Below are 25,935 nucleotides of genomic sequence, written 5' to 3'. Positions count from 1 at the left end.
TTCTATATAATACTATATTATAATATAATTAATATATCACTATATAAAATATATAATTATTATGTGCCAGGCACTGTGCTAGATGCCAAAGATAAAAAATGAAAATAGTGCCCATCAAGGGCACTGTATCTGATTTCAGTTATGTATCTCCTTAGAGCTTAGCACAGTGCTCTCCACATAGGAGGAGCTTGATAAATTCCCACATGGAGAGAGGGAATGGATTAGTGATAGGACGTTCCATGTCATATCTCTGCACATCATTGAAGACATTGTGCTGGAGCAGCTGTCCTCTTTGTTAAATTATTAAACACTACATATCTGGGGAGGGGCCCGGGGGCATAATAGGAAGATAAAGAAAAGCAGAAACATTTCACTTGCTCCCAATTATGAGAGCTAAAGAGTAAATACCAAATAATATCCTGACTGTTGTCATTTTGCAATGATTTCATTATATATTATAACCAAATCCATTGCAAAATCACAGAAAGCTGAGCACCTGAAAAACAGATTGAAGGTAGGAATTAGTCCAAAGGAGCACTTGAGCCCCCATAATAACAATTCTTCTGAGAATCATTCTCTGACCATTCCCATATTTGATCCTATATAAACATATTTCCTATGTATAAACATTGTTCCTATGTATCTAACTCTCTCCTTGTTCAAAAAAGGAACTAAAACATAGACTGTTTTAGTAAATGCTGTGTTGTACTCCTTTAGTAAACACTGTAGTATTACTTTTTCCATTTTATTGTTAAGACCACTGAGACATTAAACATGTAGGAGAAATATTCACAAATCCAGTGAAATAACAGTGGAGCTGGGAAACAAGTCATTTAATCTTGCTGACTATAATTATCTGTCAAATAATGTTTTTATCTAAGTTTTTAATTTTGCTTCAAATTTTCTAGAAAGGAAAAGAGAAGAAAGGAAGGAAGTGAGAGAGACAGACAAAGAGAGAAGAAAGAGAGAGGGAGAATGAAATTTTGGATATTGAACCAGTGAAAACCAGTTGCAGACAGGGATAAAGGATTTTTTTTTTTGAACATTCACATAACATGAATCATAACTGGAATGCTAAGCTTGAGCCTGGAATGAATTTTTCTGTCGAATTTGCAAAATCCATGGAAGATAATCATAGAAACATTGACAGACCTGTAACTGTGTCTGGGAAAGAACAGGCTTTAAAACATTTCCAAGCTTACTTTACTTAATAAAGACCTAAACTTTCAAATCATATATATTTGGGGAGTGAAAGGGAAAAGTCTGTGCATGCTATCCTGCTTGGGCCAATTTATAGGAACAGATGGAGAAAGATGATGTTCATTTCCCAGTCCTGGCCCTGGCATGACAGCCTGGATAAATCAATCTCTTCTGCTCCATTGACCTTGAATGTACAATGTTTGTGATTGTATTTACATGTTACTTATGTCCCAGAAAGGTACTATATAAAGACCTTCAGAATCAACTTGCCTTATTAAAAAGAGAGATTGGAAATAAGCCATTGCAATATGATCAAGGAAAGCAGACATGGGTGAAGTCAGTTATATCTGATATGGGTGTGTGCTCAGGGTTGGTAGAAATGAATTTAGAAAGCTTTGTGGCAGAAAGTAAAGGATTGTTAGAAGAGATTCAAAGATTGTTTAGATAGAACTTTTTAATAGCCCAATAATACCTAACTAGAATTTATGTAGATATCCTTTAAGATTTGAAAACACTTTGCAAATATTAATTTAATCAATCAATAAACATTTGTTAAGCACTTTCTATGTGCCAGGCACTATGCCAAAGGCTGTGGATACAACCAAAAGGGGAAAAGTCCCTGCCCTCAAGGAGATTACAGTCTCAACCCTAGGAAATAGGTCCTTCTATTTTCCCCATTTTAAAGTTGAAGTAATTGAAGAAGTCAGAAGTTAAATGACTTGTCTAGGGTCAGTGCAACTTGCCTAGATACTTGCAGTTAGGAAATGTCTGAGAACAAATCTGAACTCAGGTCTTCCTGACTCCAGGTCCAGCACTCTATGCCCTATACCATTTGCATTAAACATGCATGGTAGGGATGGGACTTGTAAGCTGAAATTTTTAATATAATTTGAACTATTCCTTTGTTTTGATTTTGTGCTCATAAGCTAGTACAAATTGTAGGGGAAGGATGACATTTGAAAAATTGACAATGAAAGAACTAAGAAGCACCTTACTTTAGTTCAGACCTACAGCACTTTTTTCCTTTACAATTTGGGATTTCAGTGTTCTGGTGGGCAGTCAGCCAGGAAGAGAGAAAAATAGAGAGATTTCACTGTTTTCACCTTAGGCCATTTCGAGGTTTGTTGATTTGTGTGAACTGGAAATTCTAGAACTCACAGTTCTAATCCTTGCCTGTCCTTGATTTGCTGGATACCCTGAGGCATAGCACTTAACCTCAGCTCATCTCCTCCCTTTGCCTTACTCAAAAAGAATAAGCCCAGGGACCCTCAAAGAAGTGGGAACTGAGTCGTGAGTTTGGTCACTGTGTGTGCCATTTTTTACAAATCTTAAGGAACCTTTATAGGGCAAAAAATCATCATTGGTGTATTTCACATCTCTCCAGCCATAGAGGTAGTTTGGTCCACCACCAAGAGAAATTGTGGGACTACTGAATGAATGGCTAGGGCAGCAAAAGTATGCTTCCTGTCTTGGTCGTTTGGATCAGAGCAGAACAACATGCTTAGTTTACAAAACTTCAGTAGATTTATTAAAAGAGGCATGGCAGCTTTTTGGTGGCCTTTAGCTCTGATTAAGTTTTTTTGCTAGTGCCTACCATCCGGAAAAATCATTTGAGTGCCTCATACTCCTTACTCAGGAAGTAGTATTGCCCTTCAAAGCACTGGAGAAATTAAGAGAAAATGCTATTATTAATGAAGAGAGTTTACACAGGAACTCCAACCTGGTACATTTTTTGTTTCTTGATTTTAGCACAAGTCCTCAAATGAAAGTTGTGGGGGAAAGTATCTGGGGCCATTGATGAAAGGGAGAAGAATATGAGATCTTTTCAAATTAAGTCCTTGGGGGCAGGTAGGTGATATGGTGTACAGAGCACTGGGTTCAGGAAAACTCATGTTCATGAGTTCAAATTTGTCTTCAGAAACTTACTAGCTGTGTGACTCTGCACAAGTCACTTAACCCCATTTGCCACAATTTCCTCATCTGCAAAATAAACTGAAGAAGGAAATGACAAACCAAGAAAATACCAAAATAGGGTCAAAAAGAGTTGTATTCAACTAAAATGCTGTAACAACAAAGTTTCTTCCCTAGTGGAAAGAAAGTTGGACTCAGTCATAGGTTCCTAATTTATGGCAAGGAGGCTCTTCAAAATTAAGTCCTAGCTTGAAGTTTGTGGTTGAATTTCACTTTTACAGTATAAACAATCCAATCCTTCAAGTAAAGTCCTTACTGGAACCCCTGGATTTTAAGAGCTTTATGCCAAAGAAAAAAATTTTAAGGAAATAAAAGGAGGAAAAAAGTAATTTTGTTTTTACTGACCTGATGGTCTCCATTAATTCTACTGAACTTGATTATTGTTTACATTGTTGCTCCAAAATCAAAGGCCTTTAAAAAAAAACAAAACAAACAAAAAAAAACCTTCCTGCTCCTTTATACCTGGGACTCACTCAATTCATCAAATATTTGTTGCCTACAGATCTAAGAAAGTGATGTGCTAGAGAGTGGGATTGAGAAGCATAACCCCTGCTCTTATGGAGCGTAAAATCTTTTAAAGAACAAACACATACAGAGATAGCTTATCCTAATGTGGCCCCAGCTTGCCTTTCTATACTTATTCTGACATTGCTTCCATTCATGCATCTGTGAATAAAGAGCTGCTCTTGGAGCCAGGAAGACCAGGTTTCAAGTCCCATTTAGCTGTGTGAGCCAGGGCAGCCAGTCAGTGTGCTCTAAGAACTCCATGAGACTGTAAATTGCAGAATAGGCTTCAACTTGCATTGATAGTTTTCTTATTTGGGAGTTATTATCAATGAAGTTCCAGAGCCTATCCTTAATCTTGTTTTTAGCTATCAGCAATCCAACAAAACTGGCCTAATTAATTGCTCTTGAATTTTAATCTCCTGTTTTTGTGCCCCTTACCTGAAGACCACACTCCAGTCTTCACCTCCTTTCTTCTTTCAAGGATCAACTAATGTTCCACCTCCTCCAGACAGCCTTTTTCTGATCTCCCTAGGTAATGGAGTTCTCATCTTTATCATCTGATGAGCCTGTATTTATTTTTCTGTTTATTTCCTTGTATCCCCTAGTAAAATGAAAGTTTTTGCAGGCAAGTACTGTTTCATTTTTGTTTTCATATGCCCATGCCTGATAGATGATATATAATGAATAAATATAATTGTTAATAAATAGTTATAAATATTGGTTGAATTGAATAAGACAAGGATGTGAGAGAGGAACTTGTAAGTTCAGTATGTTGAACTGAGGCATGTGTTTGTCTCTTAGGTATTTAATGAAAATCAGATAAAACATTAACGTCTGAAATATAAACACAGCTCCATGATAATAGGTGAAGCAGCTTCTTGTCATGCCTCATCAAAAAGAGTTAGGAATTGAAAAAAAAAAAAGCTTTCTGAACAGACCTGAGAGACTTAGATCTAGAAGAGAAATGATTCACTTACCCAGTCTTACTCACTGGTTATTTGGCTCTTTGAAGGCCTAAATTAAGAAGCACTCCAATGTCTGCTAGAAAAAAAATAGAGAAAGGCAGCCAGCTTGGTTGGAATCAGCTTATGCTCTTTCCCAGTGTGCCTCTGTGTGTCAGTGGATAATTCCACCCTATCAAAGGTTACTAGGTGGGTCCTGTCCTGCTCTTAATCTTGAACATGGAGCTACACTTTCTCTTTGGCATCTCTTCAACATTTGGACTTCCCAATTAAATGATGAACTTCAAAGGGCTTAGAATTTGGTCTCATTTTAGATGTTGAGCTAAATAATCTGAGCCTCTGGAGTCAGCAAAATTGGACTGGAAATCCAAACGAGTTTCCTCAGGAGGTTTTTGGAACTTTGGCTTTTGTCCCAGCTGGATCACAAAGTGGAAAGAAATACAGAAAGACGGTTCAGAACCTTTAAAGAGACTCAATTAAATTGCTAAAAATGGGTAAAAGTTCAGGAAGGATGGGTGGGTGGATTCTATTTATTTCCATAATGGGAGTTCACCTATCTTCATATAACTACAATTGAAAATGGATGTGCCAATAACAGGGGGCAGATATCCCCAACAAGTCATCCAAGCTGGCTAACTGCTCACTCTCAAGACAGTCCTATAGTAACTTTATTTCTGCTTTTATATGCTTTGAAACATTTTAACTCTGCCTTCAACTTCTCTTTTGTCCAGCTTGGCTCTCCTTAGCACTGCCAATAATGGAAACAAAGCTGTTCCAAACCCCTTTAGTCAACTGGTAATGCAGCTGATGCTGCCCCTTTTCCCACTATAGCTGGGACATTTTTAACTTGAAGGAGTTTTAGTTTGATTTACATTTAGGGTCTTTCCACTGTAGTCATCAGAATTCAGATGGACTCACTCAAGCTGTATATATTATCTCAACTTGAATATGCAATGGTGCAAAGTGATATTTGTCTTTGATTAAAGTGATAGACTGATAGATCACTTTTATCATTATCATGATACTTTTTCACCATTGTATTTTATCGGAAAAAGTAAATTGGGAAAAAAAACTGATTTAGGTTCATCAAAGGAAATGGGCATGGATGAGGGAGAAGGTGTGTTTTACAATGTGTATCCATGTCTGTGTGTTTTATAGAAAGGAAAACTGAAAGTTTTTTGAAAACTAAACTGAGATTAGGGCAGCTGGGTAGCTCAGTGGTTTGAGAGCCAGTTCTAGAGATGGAAAGTCCTGGGTTCAAATGTGGCCTCAGATACTTCCCAGCTGTGTTACCCTGAGCAAGTCACTTAACCCCCATTGCCCATTGCCTAGCCCTTATGGTTAGAAAAATTCTAAACCAGAATAACTAGTCATGTTGTTCAAAGATGTATGGTTGTCTTACCTAAACATTTACTTTATATTCTATGATCCTGTACAAAATGCTCTTGGAGAATGACCTGTATTCAAATTGTGTTTTTATTACCTAAATGCCTGAGCAAGTCTTGAGGCATCAGTTCTACAGCTCTGTGTAAAGGAAGGAATTTGGACTGCATGACACCTAGTGTCTACCCCTTCTAACCCTGAATCTAAGATCCCCCTTCACTTTCATGAGAACAGTGGTTTTCTCCCTGGTTTATCATTAGCTTTTTGCATGGATTTCCACTATTTAGTAGTGAACAGGTATCCACAATAGTGGGCAGTTGATAAATGAAAACAATTAATTTCATTTAAATCTCCCAACTTTTGAGGGGATAAAGCTAAGTTTCTTTCCAAGTAGCATCCTTAAGGTCTTTTCCTGGATTATTAATTAAAATCAAATATGACCTTTCTCCTTAGCCTTTTCCCCCTTTGAATTAGCCCCATTAAACCTGTAATCTTTGGGAGCAGTCAGTAGTAACATCTAAAATTTGTCCTATTTGTGCTTTAGGTGGAGGTCAAGCAAACAAACAAAGACATCATTATGCTATGGCATTTTCTCCTTTCAAACAAGTACATTAAGAATTCTCAGAGATATATTATGTCAGTTGGAAAGTAGGGGGAGGGGTAGAGAGAAGGGGAACTACTTAGTAGCCATGCCTTTTGAAGCAGAATGGTTACAGGAAATAATAGACGAAAAGGATATGGAAGGGCTTTGGTGGGAAATAAATGGCACTGTGTTGTTGACGGAAGAAAGATCTTGGCAGAGCAGTTGTTGTGACTGTTCCTGTGGCTTAGAAAGGAATTTCCTACAGACTGGACTAACCATTAAAAATGTCTCTCCTCTTAGGATTCTGAAGTGCACAGTGGAACCTGCCTCGGGAGAATGGCCTCTTTGACAATGGCTGCCCATTGTCAGGACAAGAGAGGAAGCTTCTTTAAGGTAAAGGGAAGCTTTGATTCAACTCGCTTATTGCAGGATGGTCCCCTTTGCTCTGCAAATGGAGGTCTGCATTCAGTCCCTGCCTGACTCCCAGCCACAAAAGGAATTCCCGGAGCTTTCTGCTGAGCTCGGTTCCTTCACACAGCTGCTCTTTGTTATCCTGCTTTACAGTAGTTTGGGTGTTTTTTTTTTTATAATTTAATATATCAACATAAACATAACACACATGGCTGAGGCTGAAAGGAGATGTTGCTGTGTATATGACATTTATTCTATGAAACTTTATTTGTAAACTGATGACTTTTTACCCCCTTGTGTTTGACAGTTTTATAAGGGAGTCTGCTTAAAATCTGACTTTCCTTCATATGTACATGGGCAGTAGGCAACTTACATTTAACTGTCCCAACATCCATAATGATGTGGGCTTATCTCACTGGTGAGATATGGGAGCCCTGTCAAATTTCACTGACAATTTAATGAGATAAAAAACAAAATGGATATGTATTAGGCTGTTTTTAAAAAGAATTGTGAACAAAAGAATTGTGCAAGGTGGATTTTTTTGGTTGTCTTAATTTTTTTTTTAACTTAAGATGCTCATTTGATCATTTCTAACCTGGAGTTCAGAATATGAATTTGTAGGAGAAATCTGTCATGAATAGGTCTTGGCAATGACCTACTAATATCAGCTCATTAGAAGGAAATTCAGAAAGTGGTCTTGTGTTTTAATGATAACTTTTCTTTGATTATCTTTGTTATCTTTGCTAAGAAAAAAAATCTATGTTTAGTGATTTTGCCTGTCCTACTTGTTACAATGCTCTGATGCCTCCTTTAGGTAGTAATAATAACTTGCATTTATATAGTCCTTTAAAATTTGCAGAATTCTTTGCATGCATTGTCTTATTACAGCCTAAAAACATCTTTGTCAGATAAACATTGTGTTATTTCTCCATATTATAAGTGAGGAAACTAAATCTCAATGAGGTTAAATGATTAAGTGACATGGTATTTGGTCTTAAGAAACTCCGAGTATTACTGATTTTTTAAATTTAGTTTTTTTTTATTCTAACATTCACACCATCACTATGAAATGAGAAAGATAGAGGCATAGACAACAGAACTCATCAAAGATAGTGTCAGATTCTCCTCCATTTCTCATGACCCTTCTTCCTGGTGTCTACACTGCTAAATTGGCCAAAGAGATCTTATTTGACTATTAACACCTAACTAGAACCTTGTGGTAAACCAAGGTCCCTAAATTAATCCCAAAGATGAACATAAGTATTTTACTAGTCAGTTACCAATTTTAACTGCACAAATAAACAACAATAACCATAAAACATATTTTATTGTTGACATGTTGTCACTGTCTTTGTTAATGAAGCTATCTATAAGGATGAAGTTAATTGCTTTCTCAAAGTTAATTAAACCAACGTGGATTTGCCACTTAGTCCTTAAAGAGCAAGTAACTCTTATTCTTGGGCAATGATTTCCAAAGAATGGTCTAGAATGTCTAGCGGTATACAAATCCCTTTCAAGGGGTCAGTGAGGTCAGAGTCATTTTCATAATAATAATAAGGTGTTTCAATTTCTAATGTAATAATATTGACAGATTATAAACCATATAAATAAAAGCTCTTGTAAGGGGGAATCTTAAATTTTTAAGGGCATTAAAGGGTCCTGAGACCAAAAAAATTAGAAAGCCACTGTTCTGGATTTTAATAGACCTGAGGGTGAAATCCTTAAGTGAAATACTGAAATTGTTGCTGAAATATTTTGTCATGAAACAAAAACTCTGTATCAGAATAGAAGTATAAAATTGATCCACAGATCACATTCCCATCCACCAGCAGCACTCCCAAATTAAATCAGATTAAAACATAACTGGGAACTGTTTAGTAAAACAAATAGAAATTCAATAAAACATAAACCATATTAAATTGTAGTTTCCAAAGTCAAGTTCTGGATCACAGGTTGACACTACTATTATAGAATATCTGGATTATGACAAAAGTGAACTTTTCAGTATCATAATATTTCAATGCATCTTCCACCTTTCATGCTGTCCTAGTATGCTTTGATAAAAACTAATGCTATCAGTATGTGAAATATTTTGTTTTATTTTTGATTCAAGAATGAATTCATTCTATAAACTTTTTGATTTTTCAGATAAAATTGAAATTAGCCAGTTAGGGTTTCTGGATATTATGTATCTCTGAAATCCAAAAGATGATCATTTGAACCATTCCCTTCTTAGTATTTTTTCCCAATGTTCCGAACAAGGATTATAAGGATTGACTTATATCCCAACTTCTCCCTTTCATCTCCTTTCTAAAATAGATGGAAAAGAATAAAGAGTCAGGATTATGGAGACCCTATTACCTTCCCTTGGATAACTGGGAATATACTGCAGCTATCATTCAGGTAGAATCAGATATTAAAAACTTTAAAACAGATGGGCAAAAATCTTATCTTTCCTCAAATAAGTTACAAGATAGAAGATTTCATTTCCTCAAAAAGTGATGGTGGAAGTAGTAACTATAAAAGCACTTAAGTAGGAAATTATTTAAGTGCTTTTTATAATATAAATCTTTGGGACTTAGTTATAAATTATAGTTATGTACTATATCATCACGAAAGCAGTTTCATAAGGAAATGTAGTGTCCAGGGTGGGAAAAGACCTAGAAACTATTAGTTAAAATAATAATATACAAGGGTCATGAAGCCAATAGGCCCCCTCTAATTTTAGCTTTCCTTTACCTCCCCCTCCTCACCAACACACCAAGTCCTGACAATTCTCCCTCAGAAATATCTTTCCATTTTTCATTGTCACCACTATAGTACTACCCAACTCTTCCCAACACTGTCTTTGACTTTCTGGACTTTGAAGCTGTACCGTCTCTCCTGCTGGCTTATCATAGGATTCTGCTAAGATTAGGAACTAACCCTAACCCTCCTGGCTTGGTCATCCTGGACTATTCCTCTGAGAGAGCTGCCCCACATCTTATTTTTATTTCAGCGAATTATTCCTGGAGGCCCAGACTAACCTGCCTTTTTTTCTCCTCTGGGCCCAGTCCCTGACTTTCTGAACTCCAAAATCATGCACCTTTACTGGGTACCTTCCTTTTCCTTCCTCTCTTCCTCCCTTTCTCCTCATTTTTCTTTTCCTTCCTTCCCTTTTCAGCTTCCTTGTGTGTGTTATCTTCCCCAATTGGAATGTAAGCTTCTTGAAGGCAGGGACTTTCTTTTTGCTTAAATTTATTTATATCTCCAGTGTGTAATAGTGAAATTAGGGTTATAGAGGTTGTCTTTAGGTAAAGGGTTGAGCCCCTGCTAAGAACTTTGTGGATAGAATCCTGAAGGCAGGAAGGGAGTTTGTTCAACGGAATCTGGGCTTTTTCCCTTGGACCTGTTTGAGGAAGGAAGCACCTTGATGGAGATCTGCTGTTCCCCATCTACTGTGCCCTGTAAATTTGGCTTGGAAAACCTATTTCCTTAGAGATGATGGAATATGCCTGGCTCCTACAGACTGCCTACGAAGGATATCTTGTTGGCAACATCTGGATTGGTTTCTGAGATAGGAGCGGTAAACAAAAGAAGAAATTCCTTTGCAGGAATTGTAGCTGGCAGAATAAGAGAGATTTCTAGTAACAGGGATTCCCAATAACCCTCTTCTCAAGAAAATCTACTGTATAGACATCAAATTTTTATATATTTCAAGTCTTTGGGTGATTTTCTGCACACTAGTTGAATGGAAGAAGACAGTCAACTTCTCCTACATTAAAGGGTCTGTGGTATTGAATATAGCCCTTTTGGTACCTGTAGGAAATCCCTTACCACAATACTTTTTATAAGTGCTTAGCCCAGTTCCTGGAATAAGTGCTTGGGAAATGGTTCTTTCCTTCTTTCCTCCTTCCTTTCTACCTTCTTTCTTATCACTTCTCTGTACTATTACAATAACCTTCTAACAATTCTCCCCCCCTCAACTAACCCCTCCATCTTTCACAGCACTATAGATTAAACTTCTTAAGACACTGTTTTGATCCTATGACCCTATTCAAAATTTCAAATGTGCCCTGTTGCATAAATAAGAGGTCTTGACTCTGACTTTCAAGGTCCTCCAAACTGATCCTAAACTACCTTTATAGGCTAATATTCCACTATTCTCTTACAGGACCCTACTGCTCTACCAGAATTACTCTCCTGTTCTATTCACTATCACCTCTTATCTCCAACTACTGAATTCATACCAATACCACTTAATTAGGTCAATAAGCACAGACTATAAATATTTATTAAGTACCCACTATATGTCAGGTATTGTGCTAGGTGCTGGAGAGAGAGAGAGACAAACAGACAGACAGACACTGCCTCAAGAAGCTTATGGTCCAATGGGAAAAGCCAACCCATAAAAGGAAGCTAAAAGGGATGGTGATGGATGGGCAGGGTTATTAGAGAAGGGGGAAAGTATACAGTGCAGGGGCATTATGGAGAAGTCCATAGGAATGTAGCCTGGAAGGAAATAAGGATATGACTGGCCTGGGTGTCCTCCTTAAATGGAGATTCTGGGAGGACCCCTTCATACCACCCTTCAGTTAGAGGGCTAGAGTATACTGATGAGTTGTGAAATGATCTCATAAGATAATGAGTTTCCTAGAGATATGATGGACAAGTCCAAAGGAGTGAAACTGGGAGGGAAACAAAAGTCAATCCTATCTCCTTCATGTAATATCTTTCATACTAATTATATCATATCTCCTTTCTCTGAACTTCTACTAACATCTATTGACTTTACTGTTTGCATTCACAATATATGATGTGTTGTGTGAGACATTTACTCAATGTGTACATATATCTTGCATTCATTTATTAAGCATTTATTTTGTGCAAAGATTCAAAGTTGAGATGACATTATCCTGAACCTTGTGGAACTTATATTCTAGCCTTATTGTTGTTGTTATTCAGTTGTGACCCCATTTGGGATTTTCTTGGCAAAGATATTAGAGTGGTTTGCCATTTCCTTCTCCAGCTCATTTTACAAAAGAGAAAACTGAGGCAAAAAGGCTTAAGTGACTTGCCTACTGTCACACAGGTATTACATGAGACTGGATTTGAAGCAGTGCTTTATATACTGTGCCACCTAGCTATCCATCCATTCTAGTTTTTTACAATATTTTATATACCATCTTGTATAAAACAGATGTCATCTCAGTGACTTTTCCAATAACTATTTTGACTAAAAGAATGAATGAGTAAATGAATAAGAATCAGTAGAAAATTGTGAGAGTTGGTACAAAAACTCATCCCAAACAAGGAAGAATCTCAATAAATGAAGAGTGATGACATTTGGTACCTACAAGGGTCTCAGTGCATTTAAATCAGCTCAGTGGTGGAATGACTAAATGCTTTTAAACTTGAGCTAAGCTTACCGAATAGCATGAAAGGGTATTGATATTCTTCATCAGGGCATAGTTTGTACTCTGAAGCTCCTTTATCATGGAGAGAAGTTTTACTGGTTCCCCACAGATGTCTGTGTGTGCTAGACTTCAGGGGTCAAGACAGGGGATTCAGGTCTCAATAAATAAACTAGAAAAGAAATGGGGAAAAGAACCCAATAAGGCATGAGTTTTGATGGAAAGAAGAAGCCCTGGGATTTGTTAACAATAAAAGAAACCAAAATTGTTTAGTTGGTGGAGAGCAGGGAATCTCTGCAATCATATGCTAATGTCTAATCTCATCATGAGAAAGTTGCAGTGGTAGCCACATGAAGGGACAGCTAGGTAGCACAGTGGATAGAGCACTAAGCCTGGAGTGAAGAGGGCTGGGTTCAAATCTGACCTTAGATACTTCCCAACAGTGTAACCCTGAGCAATTCCCAACTAGTTACCTGGCCCTTACCACTCTCGTGTCTTAGAATTGATGCTAAAACAGAAGGTTAAGGGTTTTTTTTTGTTTTTTTAATAGATAAATAAAAAATAAAAGAGGTTGAATGAAAGGTCAACCTCTGACCCTGTAAAAGCAGTAACTGACAGATGCATGAAATGGCCAGGATGAGGAACTTAAAAGATGGTTGACTCAATAGCATACTCCAAGAACTGAGGGTTGGATTCTGGCTAGAAAAATTCCCAAGTGTATAAATCCGGAGAAATTTTTCTTGGAATCAATAGAATCAGAATTTTAAAGCTATAACAGAGGCCCTAGAGATCATCCAGTCTGTTACAGGTGAGTAAACAACACCAAGTTCAATGAACAGCTAAGTCTAAATTTATAAAACCATTTCTTTTTTTTTTAAACCCTTCTGCCTTAGAATTGATACTAGGTGGAGCAGCTAGGTAGTTCAGTGGATTGGGGGCTAGACCAAATCTGGACTCAGAAACTTCCTAGCTGTGTGACTGTGGGCAATCACTTAACCTCAATTGCTTAGCCTTTGCTGTTGTCCTGCCTTGGAACCAATACTAAGTATCAATTCTAAAATAGAAGAAATGGGTTAAAAAAAAAAAGAGAATTGATACTAAGAAAAGGTTCCAAGGCAGAAGAAGTTGAGGTTAAGTGACTTGCCCAGGGTCACACAGCTTAGAAAGTATCTGAAGTCAAATTTGAACTCAGGACCCACCTCTAGGCTTGGCTCTCTACCCACTGAGCCAGCTACCTGGCTTGGCTCCCAAAATCAGTTTTTAATATGATTTTTTATAATGAGAAATTTGCATTGTCCTACTGAGCTGTTTCTCCCCCCTCTCCTTCCACCCATAATCTATACTTATACTTCTAATTTAATCAATGTGTGGGATTCCCCATGTAGAAACTCCCTCTATTGATTTAGATTGGCAACCCATTTGTGACTTGCAAGGTTAGAGAATTTCCTGGGACACTGATAGTCATGGTCACATTCCATGGTCACACTTGCTAGTATGTATCAGAAACAGGACTTGCACACAGGTTACCTTATCTTCAAGCTCACTTTGTCTCTTGCCTTTCTATCACCAAATCCTTATTCTTGAAGGGTATGTACTCATAGACAGAAGACTGCTCCTAATGAGGAGGGCTGTTCAATGACACCAACACAAAAGGCTAGTTTTTTTGTTTTGTTTTGTTTTTGATAGCATGTGTTTGTCCTCAGCTTTCACTTCCCTGGTCCACGCAGGAGAACTGGGCAGTGTTTATTACCCTGACCAATCTCTCTTCTGCCTTTGCAACCCCCTAGTCTGTGGGGAAATATTCTGACCTTCATAGTATCATAAACAAACTAGGGTCATTTGAGGATCTGGTTAAGCAGCTGTAATAGTTCTCAATTTGGGGACTTCTGCTGATTGTTATAGGATGTCTAGATAACCAAGAGCACCACCATTTGGTTAAATGGCTAATTATATTTCATTTAAATCATGAAAATATTTCTTTGATAAATAACATGAGCCTACCCTTATTTTAAGCAAAGCCAATAAACGACAGTATCTATTATGCAGCCAATAAATTGAGACTGGGTGGGGTGATAATATACTCTATAGCCTGTGAATCTTTTAAATGGCAAATTACTTTGAGATCTTCAAAATACAATCCAATTTTAAAAATTCAGGAAATCATTTGTTATTAAGGAGGTACCCCTGTGTAAATGCCAGGTTAAGTTCATTTGTTTCTCTAAACCCTAAGTCATCCCAAAACCTTGTTTGGAACTCTTCAAGTTTTTCTTGGGAACTGTTTAAGTTTTTCTTTGAATTAGAATGTGTTTTATTGTATATATAGCTAACTCTCAACTACCTAAGACACCAGGGAACAGACCCAAAGAAAGGATTGAAATTCATAGGTAATGTGAAAAACTCATCTTTACTAATCCAAACCTTTACCCAGAGATACCAAGGAGTAAAAGGGATTTGTTTGATTTCCAGTCCCTTTTATGTTCTTTGTAGAAATTCTGGGCAGTGTTCAAAAGAGCATCGCTGCCAAAGGATCAGACAGCTAAAGAACTTAGAGTTGGAAAAGACTTTAGACATCATCTAATATAACTTTCCACCATAGGCGGGTATTCTTCCTGACATCTACCTTCCAAAATATTTTTCCTCATAAGAAAATCCACTCTATTTTTGGAAAGCTCAAATTGATAAATTCTTCTAAGCTAAAAGCTGCTTCTATTTAAATTCTGCCCATTTCTCCAAGTTCTGCCTTCTGTTTTACATAAAATGTCTGACCCCTTTTCCACATGGCATGCCTAAAAATATTTAAAGGCAAGAGGCAATTAGGTGGTACAGTAGTTAGTTAGAGTGTTGGGTTTGGAATCAGGAAGACTTGGGTTTGAATCCTACCTCTAGCATTTATTGATTGTATGACTCTGGGCAAGTCACTTAGCTTTTGTAATCTTCATTTTCCTCATTTGTAAAATGTGAATAAGAATGGTACCTACCTCACAAGGTTGTTTATCAAATGAGATAAAATATGTGGTAGGAGAAATGTGTGTGTTATGTAGTTAAAGCAGGGGTCCCCAAACTTTTTAACAGGGGGCCAGTTCACTGTCCCTCAGACCATTGGAGGGCTGGACTATAAAAACAACTATGAACAAATCTGTATAGCGCTATAGCGGAGGCTGCAGCACTGGCTGTGATGGGCCTGTCACACCTTGCACAGGTCCATCACTTCCACCACTATACTGGGCAGCAGTATACACAGTGCGGAATCCCCCCCCAAATCGCTGCTCACCATGCTGATGTCTTCCATTGTGCAGCCCCATAATCCTTTGCGTGGTGCTTCGTTCCCATTCAGTTACTCTCAGAACAAGGTGCCACACAAAGGATTACGTCACCGGAAGTAGTACTGTACGTGAGAGATGCCGTGCTTTGCGACGCCACCACATACAGTGCTCCTCTCACTGACCACCAGTGAAAGAGGTGCCCCTTCCGGAAGTGCAGTGGGGGCCAGATAAATGGCTTCAGCATACACTCAGTGAAAGAAAAGTTTCCCAATGATGAGAGCAATCCCAATGTAGAATGGGCTACCTTTCAACTGAGTTATTAGGTGAAAGTGGAAGAACCACTGAGTAGGGATGGTATTCACAGGAAGATTAGTATCGTACAGGTTGATCTCACTGGCTCTGAGCTCCTTTCCACCTCTGAGATTTTTTTGTTTCAATTATACAATATATAGCAATCTGCTGACTCTGAACTGAAGTGCTTCCTGCCCTTAGGAGGCTTTATATTGTAGTCATAGAGAAAAGATATATATTTGAGGGGGGGAGTCAATAACAAATGTAGTATTGATAGTTCAGTAGGAAATATCATAAGAGGAAGTCATTATCAAAGGCTGAACAGGAGTTGGGAATGAAATGGAGGAAGTGGGGCTTGAGGTAGGCTTTGAAAGAAGGGATGAGATCAGAGAAACTCTGTTAAACTTGGGTTAGAAAAGCTGCTTCAGCTCTGTCTATATTCTCCAGATTTCCAGGAACTTCCTGTCTCCTTTGGGCAGGATATCATCTAGGCCCACTCTTCCCTGGTGGAAAAAATAGGTCAGTGACAGGAGTAATAAATCAGTAGCAATTTATGGAGTACCCATCAGCACTGTACCAGGTACAATGAGGAAAAGAGAAGTCACAGAATACAGAGTACTTTATCTCAAGGATCTTAGCATCCAGTTGGAAAAATCAAACTAATACATGAAATACTAAATATATATAATACAAAAAGATATAAGCATATATTATATTGTATGGTAAATGCAACTGATAGGTACTAAAGGCTAAGATACTAAGTGGATAGACAGAGCACTGGGCCTGGAGTTGAGAAAATTTGAGCCCAAATCTGGCCCCAAACACATATTAGTGGTGTGACCTTGGGCAAGTCATTTAACCTCAGTTTCTTCACCTATAAAATAGAATAATAATAATAACAACAACACCTCCTTCTGAGAGTATTGTGAGGATCATATGAAATAACTATAAAGTTCCCAGCACATAGTAGGTGCTTAATAAGTATTATTGTGAATTTTAGATTTGCTCCACCCTGCTTAATCTTTAGAATTTTAGCAACCGGGAATGTATACACCCCCACTTAAGAATTGACTGTGGGTGAGAATGGTCTATGACCCCCGTGTGCTAGCAAGTGACAAATCAGAAACAACTGACTGACTGCCTGGGCTATCCTAAGCCAAGTTTAAGCCACCATTGGTACATGTGAGACACAGGAAGTGATGTAAAGAACTGCCTTTATATTTCACGTCACTTCCTGTGAGAGGGACTTTTGTGTACTTTGTCTGTGGAACTTGACTTGGTGGAACATAGGTCCTCAGCCTGCTTCCCTGACTGACCACATGGTGAGTGATAAGGCTGACTCCCCTTTCCCTTGACCTTTCTGAAGGCACCAGCCTCCACGGAGGCCCCTCATCTTGGAGGAGGCCTCCTGGCTGGAAGCTGAGCTAGATTTAATCTTCTAGGAAGGCCCCTTAGCTGAGTCCTCTGAACTCCCCCTGGCTCAGGTCAGGCCGGAGCAGAGATTTTCCCCTTTCTCTCTCTCATTCTTAATTTCTTTGTTCTATTATAAACAAACCACCATAAAATTCCATTCTGACTTGAGTATTTCATTTGGGATTTAGAATTTAAATCCCTGGCAACAACTAAAATTATATTTAGTCTCAACCCCTAAAATTTAGCGTTAACATTATTTCCTTTCTTAACTCCTTTGATTTGTTGATGGTCAGTCACTTTCAGTCATATTTGTCTCTTAGTGACCCCATTTGGGATTTTCTAGAGTGATTTGCCATTTCCTTCTCCAGCTCATTTTATAGATGAGGAAACTGAGGCAAATAGGGTTAAACAGCTTGTCCAAGGTCACACATCTATTTAGTATCTGAGGGCAGATTTGAACTCAGGAAGAAGTCTGTTCCAGACTCCAAGCCTGGTATCTGCCCAATGTATTACAATGTGTTAAATTCCCCTGAGGCAATTTCCTTCTTTCCCTGGTATAGGCATCACAGCTCAGAGGGAAGAGCACTCACTGGTCTGGAATCCTAGGAATGATCTAAGAAGATGAAATTTCATAGGGATAAATGTCAAGTCTTACTCTCAAAAAATCAACCTCATAAGGACAAGATAAAGGAGACATGACGGGATAACAGTTCATCTGAAATAGATCTGGAAGTTTTGAAGGGGTAAAATGTTAATATGAGTCCAATATGGCAGCCTTAAATGCTGATGTGATCTCAGACTGTGTTAAGTGAGATGTCGCTGTATCCTTCTCTAGGAGATGACAGCCTTTCTATGTTATCTGCTCTGATCAGACCACAGATGGAGCTTTATGTTCAAGTCTAGGCACCCCACTTTAGAAAGGTCATCAGAAGGCTTCTAGCTGGGATTCCCTACCCTCCTTGCCTTCAAGAACCTCAGACTGAAGACCCCAACCTGGGTAGCTGGGCATCTTCTACCTGCCTGCACTTTCCCCATCCTCCAGGCTGCTAAGACCCCATCAAGAAGAGAATTATGCCTGCCTGCTCATATTACTTGGATAAGATGGGAGTCAGAAGCTTCAGGCCTCCAGCAAGATGGAAACCTACCAGCCTTTACCATCTATCCAGTTGTTAAGTCCTCCAAGAGCACCAGGAACTGCCTTCTGATCTCCCCATTCTAAGGGCCCTTGAGCCTTGCTGAATGTTACACCATTGCATCCTTGGGACTTCCAGACCTTTCCACCCCCTACAGGAGACCTCTCTTCTGTAGGCTGTCTCCTCTAACTAGGCTGTGAACCCCTATCTTTCAGAGACTTTTTTTTGTATTTATATCCTTTGTTTTTTGTGGTACTTTGTGAAATTTGTATTATTTTATATTACTTTTTGTGTCCTATGTCCACAGTGAATGATAAAACACAATGCTTGAGGCACCATAGGTACTTTAAAAAAATTTTTTTCCCTTCAGTTGAAATAACAGGAGAAGCTTCACTTGGAAAAGAGACAACTTAAAGGAAAAGATCTGTTTTAAGTATGTGAGAGGCTGCCTCATCAAAGAGAGATTTGCCTTGTTCTGGTTTGCAACCAGAGGGTGGAAGCTATTAAGATGCAGATTTTGGATTGATGAAAGAAAAAAAAAAGAAATCTTACTCAAGCTTTCCAGAAGTGGAATGGGGCTATTCCCCAGGGTTTTCAAACAAAGACTTGGATGACCATTTGTGAGGATTGTGGTAGAGGAAACCTTCATTTAGCTAAGAATTAGGTTAGATGACCTCTATGGACCCGTGATCCCAACTCTGGGACCTTGCTAGCTGCATGATATGACCTTAGTCTGGGTCCATTATCCTCCTCAGGAAATGGGCATAGTGTGTACTCCACTGAGGTCATCACGGAGATCAAATAAAATACTGCAGAGAAGGGACTTTGTCTCTCTAAAATATTCCCTAAATGGATGCTGTTGTTATTGTCATTACCCTGCCCATAGTATCCAGCTCAGGGTTATATATCTAGGATCCACCCTTTCCTCTTTGAAGTGAACTGACTCAGCAGTGACAAACACAACCAGGGCAACATTAATAGCTGACATTTATATAGTGCTCTAAGGTCTACAGAGTGCTTTAAATCTGTTATCTAGTACAGAAACATGGGAAGCTTTCCCAGCATAAAGCCTAGTGAGCAAAAGGAAAAAAACACTGTTCCTGTTGGGCTATTTTATGTTACATAATGGAACATGCATGATTATAGTGGAAAGGTCATTGTTTAATGAGTCAGGAGGCCTGGGTGGGTCCTTGTTCTAATTTCATCTGCTTAGAAAGCTGTTACCTTGGAAAAGTCACTTCATTCCTCAGTATCTCAATTTCCTTTTCTACAAGAGGAAGAAGTTAGGCTAGATATGCTTTGAGACACCTTCCAGGTCCAAGATTTTGTGTCATGTCTCCTACACACACACACACACACTTATTTTAGATGACCTGGATAGTAAAGAAAGCAAAGTTCTGTAGCAAAGCTCAGAAGACAAGAAATTCTTCATTCTTTTCCTATCTTTAATTCTCCTATATAATGGAAATAATACCTCATCAGCCAGGTTATGAACATTAAACAGCAAATGTAGACCCAGTGCTTAGAAATAATTTTAAAGCACTTTTTAAGCCTTTACTGCCATTATGGTTGTCTGATGCAATGTTATTTCAGTCTGTCTTTTGATCTTTTTTTTTTCTATTGCACACCTACATTTTATTTCTTCCCTTAAATGTTAACATAGTAGACACACTAATTTAGAGCCTCCAAAGTGTGATGACAGAATTGGTTGGAGATCCCAAAAGAAGGAAGTGAAACTGCCACTCCACCCTTTGTCTACATGACATCATTATTAGTCTGCTTATAGCTTTAGGAAAATTTCGAGGCTTGGAATGTGTGATTCTTTTGCCTCCTAACTATTGTTCAAGGGTAATTAACAAATGACTATGAGTGCTAATATTTCAAAATTGTATACATCTGTTTGCATAAAGAGCTGGAGTAAACATTACTAGAATTTTATCATCTTTTTAATGGGCTAACAGTGTGGTTTTAAATGTAAAATTATAGTTTAGTGCCCTTTTGCTCAGAGTCCATAACCCTGCTTCTGCCTCCTCCTCCCTTTTTTACCTACTTGCAGTGACCTGACTTTCCAATGATTCATTTAGAATCTTGAGTAATAATAAGGAAGAGATCCTACACATATTGAGCATTCCAGAATAGCTCTAAACAGTCTTCCATCTCAGGCCATTTCTTTATTCATTCACCCATTCAACAAGTATTTATTAAGGTCTTACTGTGAGAACAGCACAATGCTAAGCCATGATAGAGATATAAAGATAACCAAGATTGGATCTCTGCTTATAAGAAACATACTGACTAGTATGGGTTGAGAGTGGGAATAAATCATGTATATAAGAAAAATGATAATTATATAAATTGGAAATGAAATGCATAAAGAGTACAAAACATGAGATCAGATAAAGGGGAAAAATTTCTGTGGGGACAAGGGCATCATAGAATAAATGGAGGTTTTGGTTTCAATAGGATGTTGATGAAGAGAGAAGAAAGAGGAGATAATTCCAGATGATGGGCATGGCTATTACAGTTGTCTCCAAAGTGGAGTTTGAGGGCCTCTTGATGCTCTATGGCTTGACCTCAGGGAAACAGGTGTTTATTTAATCAGAAGTTGGGGAAATGGATAGACTCTCACCCCTCCCTCCAGCGACAATGGTAGACTAGTCTCCAAACATAAATACACTCTCCCCTCCAACATACTCCCACTGTGCCCACTCTCACAGCTGGCCTGTCACCTCACCCAGCTTTGTCAGCCCCTCAGGGCACTTATCACCTAACATAATCCAGACAGGTGAACAGTTATATTCCATGAATTCAACCCTCCCCGACATACACACCAGCTTCATGTTGGAATGGGAGATGGTGAGGTGACTGTGAGCTTGAGGACAGTTGCCAATAAGTAAGCAGTCCCCATATATGAAAGCACATATGACTACAATTTTCATTTTTTAGTGAAAATGAGTGAGTAGCACAAGATGAGCAGGCATGGACTGATTGCAATATTATATTTTCCCCAAATTCATCTCTCTTGTGATTTCCTTATTTGTGTAGATACCATCATCCCACTGGTTCTCAACCTTGGCATTATCTTTGATTTCTCACTTTTCTTCCCTCCAAAATATTTATTCAGTTGCCAGCTTTTTTAGACTATACCTCCATATCATTTCTCAAATTGATCCCTCTCTCTTTATTCATGTAGACAAAACTCTGATTCGGTATCTCATCCATCATCTTTTATCTGGGCTATGGCAATCTCCTAATTAATTGCTTTGCTTTCTCCCCTACAATCTTGCCGTCAAAGTAATTTTTCCTAAAGCTCATATGAACTCATGTTGCTTTCCTAGTCAACAAATTCCAAGGGCTCCTTATAGACTCTAGAATCAAGAATTATTTCATCTTTCTGAAATGTATTTTTGTGTCTTATAAAAGACACAGTCAAAATCTACATAATCATTAGTATAATAGTAAATGCCCATATTGAGGGTCATGCACAAAAGTTTTTATTGATGAGGTATAAGACCAAAATATTTGACTTAAAGGATGGCATGATCCAAATACAGATGGATGGATGAATAAATAGGCAACAAGGTATTTCAGTGGTTAGAGTGCTAAACCTGGAGTCATGAAGACCTGTGTGGTGGGACACAAGTCATTTATCTCAGTTTCCTCATCTACAAAATGAAGGTAGTAATAGCACCTACCTCCCAGGGTTGTTTATGAAGATTGAGAATGGGAAAATATTTGTAAACTAACTTAAAGTGCCATATAAAGCTAGCTATTAGCAGTCATTATGATTTAATGAAAAAAATCTTTTATTAAGCAATTCTGAATCAACCACTGTGAGTAGGAATACAAAAAGATCCTATCCCCAAAGAACTTACATTTTAGTAGAGGAAGAGAGCATACAGGAGAATGGGGTTCAGGAAAGAGATTTCTGAGAAAGAAAGACAAAAGGATTTTGAGTTGATCCATAGGACAGTCCCTCTCCAAAATCAACTGTACTAAACTGATACTTTGCCCAGAACAAGAAGTGGAAAGCTGAGAATGTAGAGGTATTTGTGGTGTCAGGCTGAATGGAATGTGAAGGTAAAGCTGGTGTCTAGAACCAGCTAGATAGTGGGCTGGGTGAGCTAATTTGCACTCAACCACCAATTAAGACCATTAAACCCCATTTATATATAACTGATAGTTATAGGATAGATTTCCTACCTCTTTTGATCTTCTCAACCATGAAATTAAGATTTAGAGAACTTTAATGGCTTACCCAGGATCACATAGCCAGTAAGTGTCTGAGGTAGAATTTGAACCCAAGTCTTCATGACTCCCACATTCTATGCTGTATCCATTATACTACCATGCCTCTCAATAAGTTAAGTTTACAGATAGCATTAACCATTTGCACTTTAGTCCTTTTGCAACTGTAGTGGTTTGGGAACAAGAATGATTTTTCCACACAGTGGAACTGAGTAATGGTAACTATAATGTTAGGGGCATAGATTAGTCTTCTAAAATATAAAAGAATAAAGAACTATTGATAATATCTAGGCACATTCATAGTAATCTCTGTCACTATAAGCCACCTTTAAATTTGGAGCAAAGGATGAGACACATACACACAAAGAAAGGAATGATGATAACCTATTGATCTTTTCAAGCCAGACTGACACGTACAAGACAAAAATAGAAATGCCAGGAGGACATGCATGTAGAAAATAGCCCAAGAGAAAACAAGTTCTCAAGCACAGAATTCTGAAGACATAAAGGGAAATTATAATTCCAGGAAAGAAGAAAAGAGACAGTGGAACAGCTAGCTAGTACAGAAAATAGCATGCCAGGGCTGCAATCAGGAGGGACCTGTGTTTAGATCTGACCTCAGGCACTTCCAAGCTATGTGAACCTGGGCAAGTCACTTAACTCCCATTGCCTAGCCTTTGCCATTCTTCTGTTTTAGAACTGACAGTAAGATGGAAAGTAAGTGTTTAAAAGAAGAAAAAAAGGAGCTGTTTAAAAGGGTAGGTAGATAGATAGATAGATAGATAGATAGATAGATAGATAGATAGATAGATAGATAGATAGATAGATAGATAGATAGATAGATAGATCTCCTAGGAAATCATCCAACAATTTAGATTTTTTAAAGACATGTACTGAAGATGAAACCCAAGACAAGTAATGGAAGAGGATACAAAATCCTGACTGAATCCTATAAAAGTAGTCTCAGAAGGGTCAGCACCTGAAAGAACTCAGGTTCGTGAGGAGAGATTTAGGATAATAGATATGGAGGACAGAACTCCCCCCCCCCCTCTTTTCTCTGTCAAAAATAATGATCTTTAGAACAAGGTGTTGAAACCCAAGGGAGAAGATTCTAAAAGGTCACCTAACTGCCTTGAATAACTTCCAAAAGCACTGAAGAAATTATCAGAAGAGATTCTGAATCACTTTCATTCATCTTTTAAAATTTTTAGGCAATAAGTTAATTAAATTCTTACTGTATGCCAGGCACTGTGTTAAGTGCTGGGATTTTAAATAAGGAAAGAAAAAAGAAAAAGCGTGTCTGCTGTCAACAAACTTATATTCTAATGAGGGAAGAAAATGCACAAAAGGGATCTAAAACATTGAAAGGGGGAGAGAAAGTATCTATTTTGAAGAATGGTATCAGTGAGATAGAAAAAGTTTAGAGCAAAAAGACCAGCCAACCTGGATTCCTCTCCAAAATGGAAATTCCAAAAGGAACTTGCCCATAAGAAATGGCACTTAATAAGTGCTTAATATTGATTGATTGTTTGATTGAAGGAGCCAGCATGGTAGTGAGCTGTTGTCAGTCAATAAACATTTATTAAGCCAGGGATTGTACCAAGCCCTGAGGATTCAAAAAGAAATAATTTCTGCTCTCAAAGAGTTCACAGTCTAAAGGGGGTGGGGGGGGGGGAGCTGGATAGCTCAGTGGTTGAGAGCCAGGCCTAGAGATGGGAAGTCCTAGGTTCAAATCTGACCTCAGACACTTCCCAGTTGTGTGACCCTGGGCAAGTCACTTGACCCCCCATTGCCTAGCCCTTACCACTCTTCTGCCTTGGAGTCAATACAATGTATTGACTCCAAGACAGAAGGTAAGGGTTTAAAAAAAAGAGAGAGAGAGAGAGTTCACAGTCTAACAGGAGAGATAATAAGAAAATAAATATGTACAAACAAGTATGAAAAGCTATATGGAGAATAAAGAGGAAATAAATGAAAGAGAAAAAGCACTAGATATGAGAAGCTGCCAAAGGCTCCCTAAAGAAGATGGGACTTTAGTTGGGACTTGAAGAAGGCCATGGAATCCAGGAAGCAGAGATGAGGGAGAGCATTCCAGATATGGGGAGAAGGTGCCAGAGAAAACGGCAAAGTAGTAATCCAACTGGAAAGTTGGAGAAGGAGGGTAGGTTATGAAAGTACTTTAAACACCAAATAGAGGATTTTGTATTTGATTCTAAAAGTGATAGAAAGCCAATGAAGTTTATTGAGTAGGGGAGTAATACCACTTTAGGAAAATAGTTTGGGTAGATGGATAGGAGTGGGAAGACATGAGGCAGGCTGACCCACAAGCAGGTTTTTACAATATTCCAGACATAAGGTTGTGAGGGCCTGCACCAGAGTGGTGGCAGTATCAGAGTAGAGAAGGGGCCATTTTTGAAGGATGTTGCAAAGGTTAAATCAACAGGACCTGGAAATAAATAAATATAGGAGGTGAGAATAATGATGAGTCCAAGATGAAACTTAGGTTGTGACTCTAAGGGAGTAGAAGAATGGTGTTGCCCTTTATAGAGAAAGTAGGAGGTGGGGAGGTTTGGGGGGAAAGATAATGAGTTCTGTTTTGAACATTTTGAATTTAAAATGTTTAATGGACATCCAGTTTGAGAGATCTAAAAAGATATTGTAGATGAAACACTGGAATTCAACATAGAGATTAGGATAGGATAATAAATTTAAGAATCATCAGAATATAGTAATTAAATTCATGGCAGCTGATGAAATCACCAAAGGAAATAATATAGAAGAAGAGAAGGACTCAGGAAAAAACCCTGTGGGACACTTACAATAAAAGGGTTTGATTTCAGTGAGGATTCAATAATGAAGACTGAAAAGGAGCTGAACTATAGGTAGGAAAACCAGGAGACAACAGTATTTTGAAAACCTAGAAAGAGTATCAAGGAGGACAAGGAGGAAAAGTGTCTAAGGCTGAAGAGAGTTCAAGGAGAATAGGTACTAAGAAAAGGCCACTGTAAACCCAGAAAAGATCAATGGTCACTGGAGAGAGCAGTTTCAGTAGAATGATGAGGTCAGATTGTTAGGGGCTAAGAAAAGAGAAAGTGGAGGTACCTATTATGAAAGGTATTTTCAAAAAGGTTAGCCACAAAAGGCAGAAGAGATCTAAGAGGATAATTATCCTGGATA

General features: G+C 38.2%; 1 protein-coding gene across 8 annotated transcripts in view; it reads left to right on the top strand.

The window, feature by feature from the left end:
• The window catches only part of RIN2 (Ras and Rab interactor 2), a 268,598-nt gene that overhangs the window by 144,979 nt on the left and 97,684 nt on the right, over positions 1 to 25,935 (top strand). For all 8 annotated transcript variants that reach the window (XM_007476634.3, XM_056813847.1, XM_007476637.3 and 5 more), the window contains one exon: positions 6,907 to 6,999. In XM_007476634.3, coding sequence (XP_007476696.1) covers positions 6,943 to 6,999 — 57 coding nt within the window. In that variant the 5' untranslated portion in view covers positions 6,907 to 6,942. The remainder of the gene's footprint in view (positions 1 to 6,906; positions 7,000 to 25,935) is intronic.

Source organism: Monodelphis domestica, chromosome 1 (genome assembly GCF_027887165.1).
Source record: "Monodelphis domestica isolate mMonDom1 chromosome 1, mMonDom1.pri, whole genome shotgun sequence".
NCBI lineage: Eukaryota > Metazoa > Chordata > Mammalia > Didelphimorphia > Didelphidae > Monodelphis > Monodelphis domestica.
This window is presented reverse-complemented; position numbering and strand designations above follow the sequence as displayed.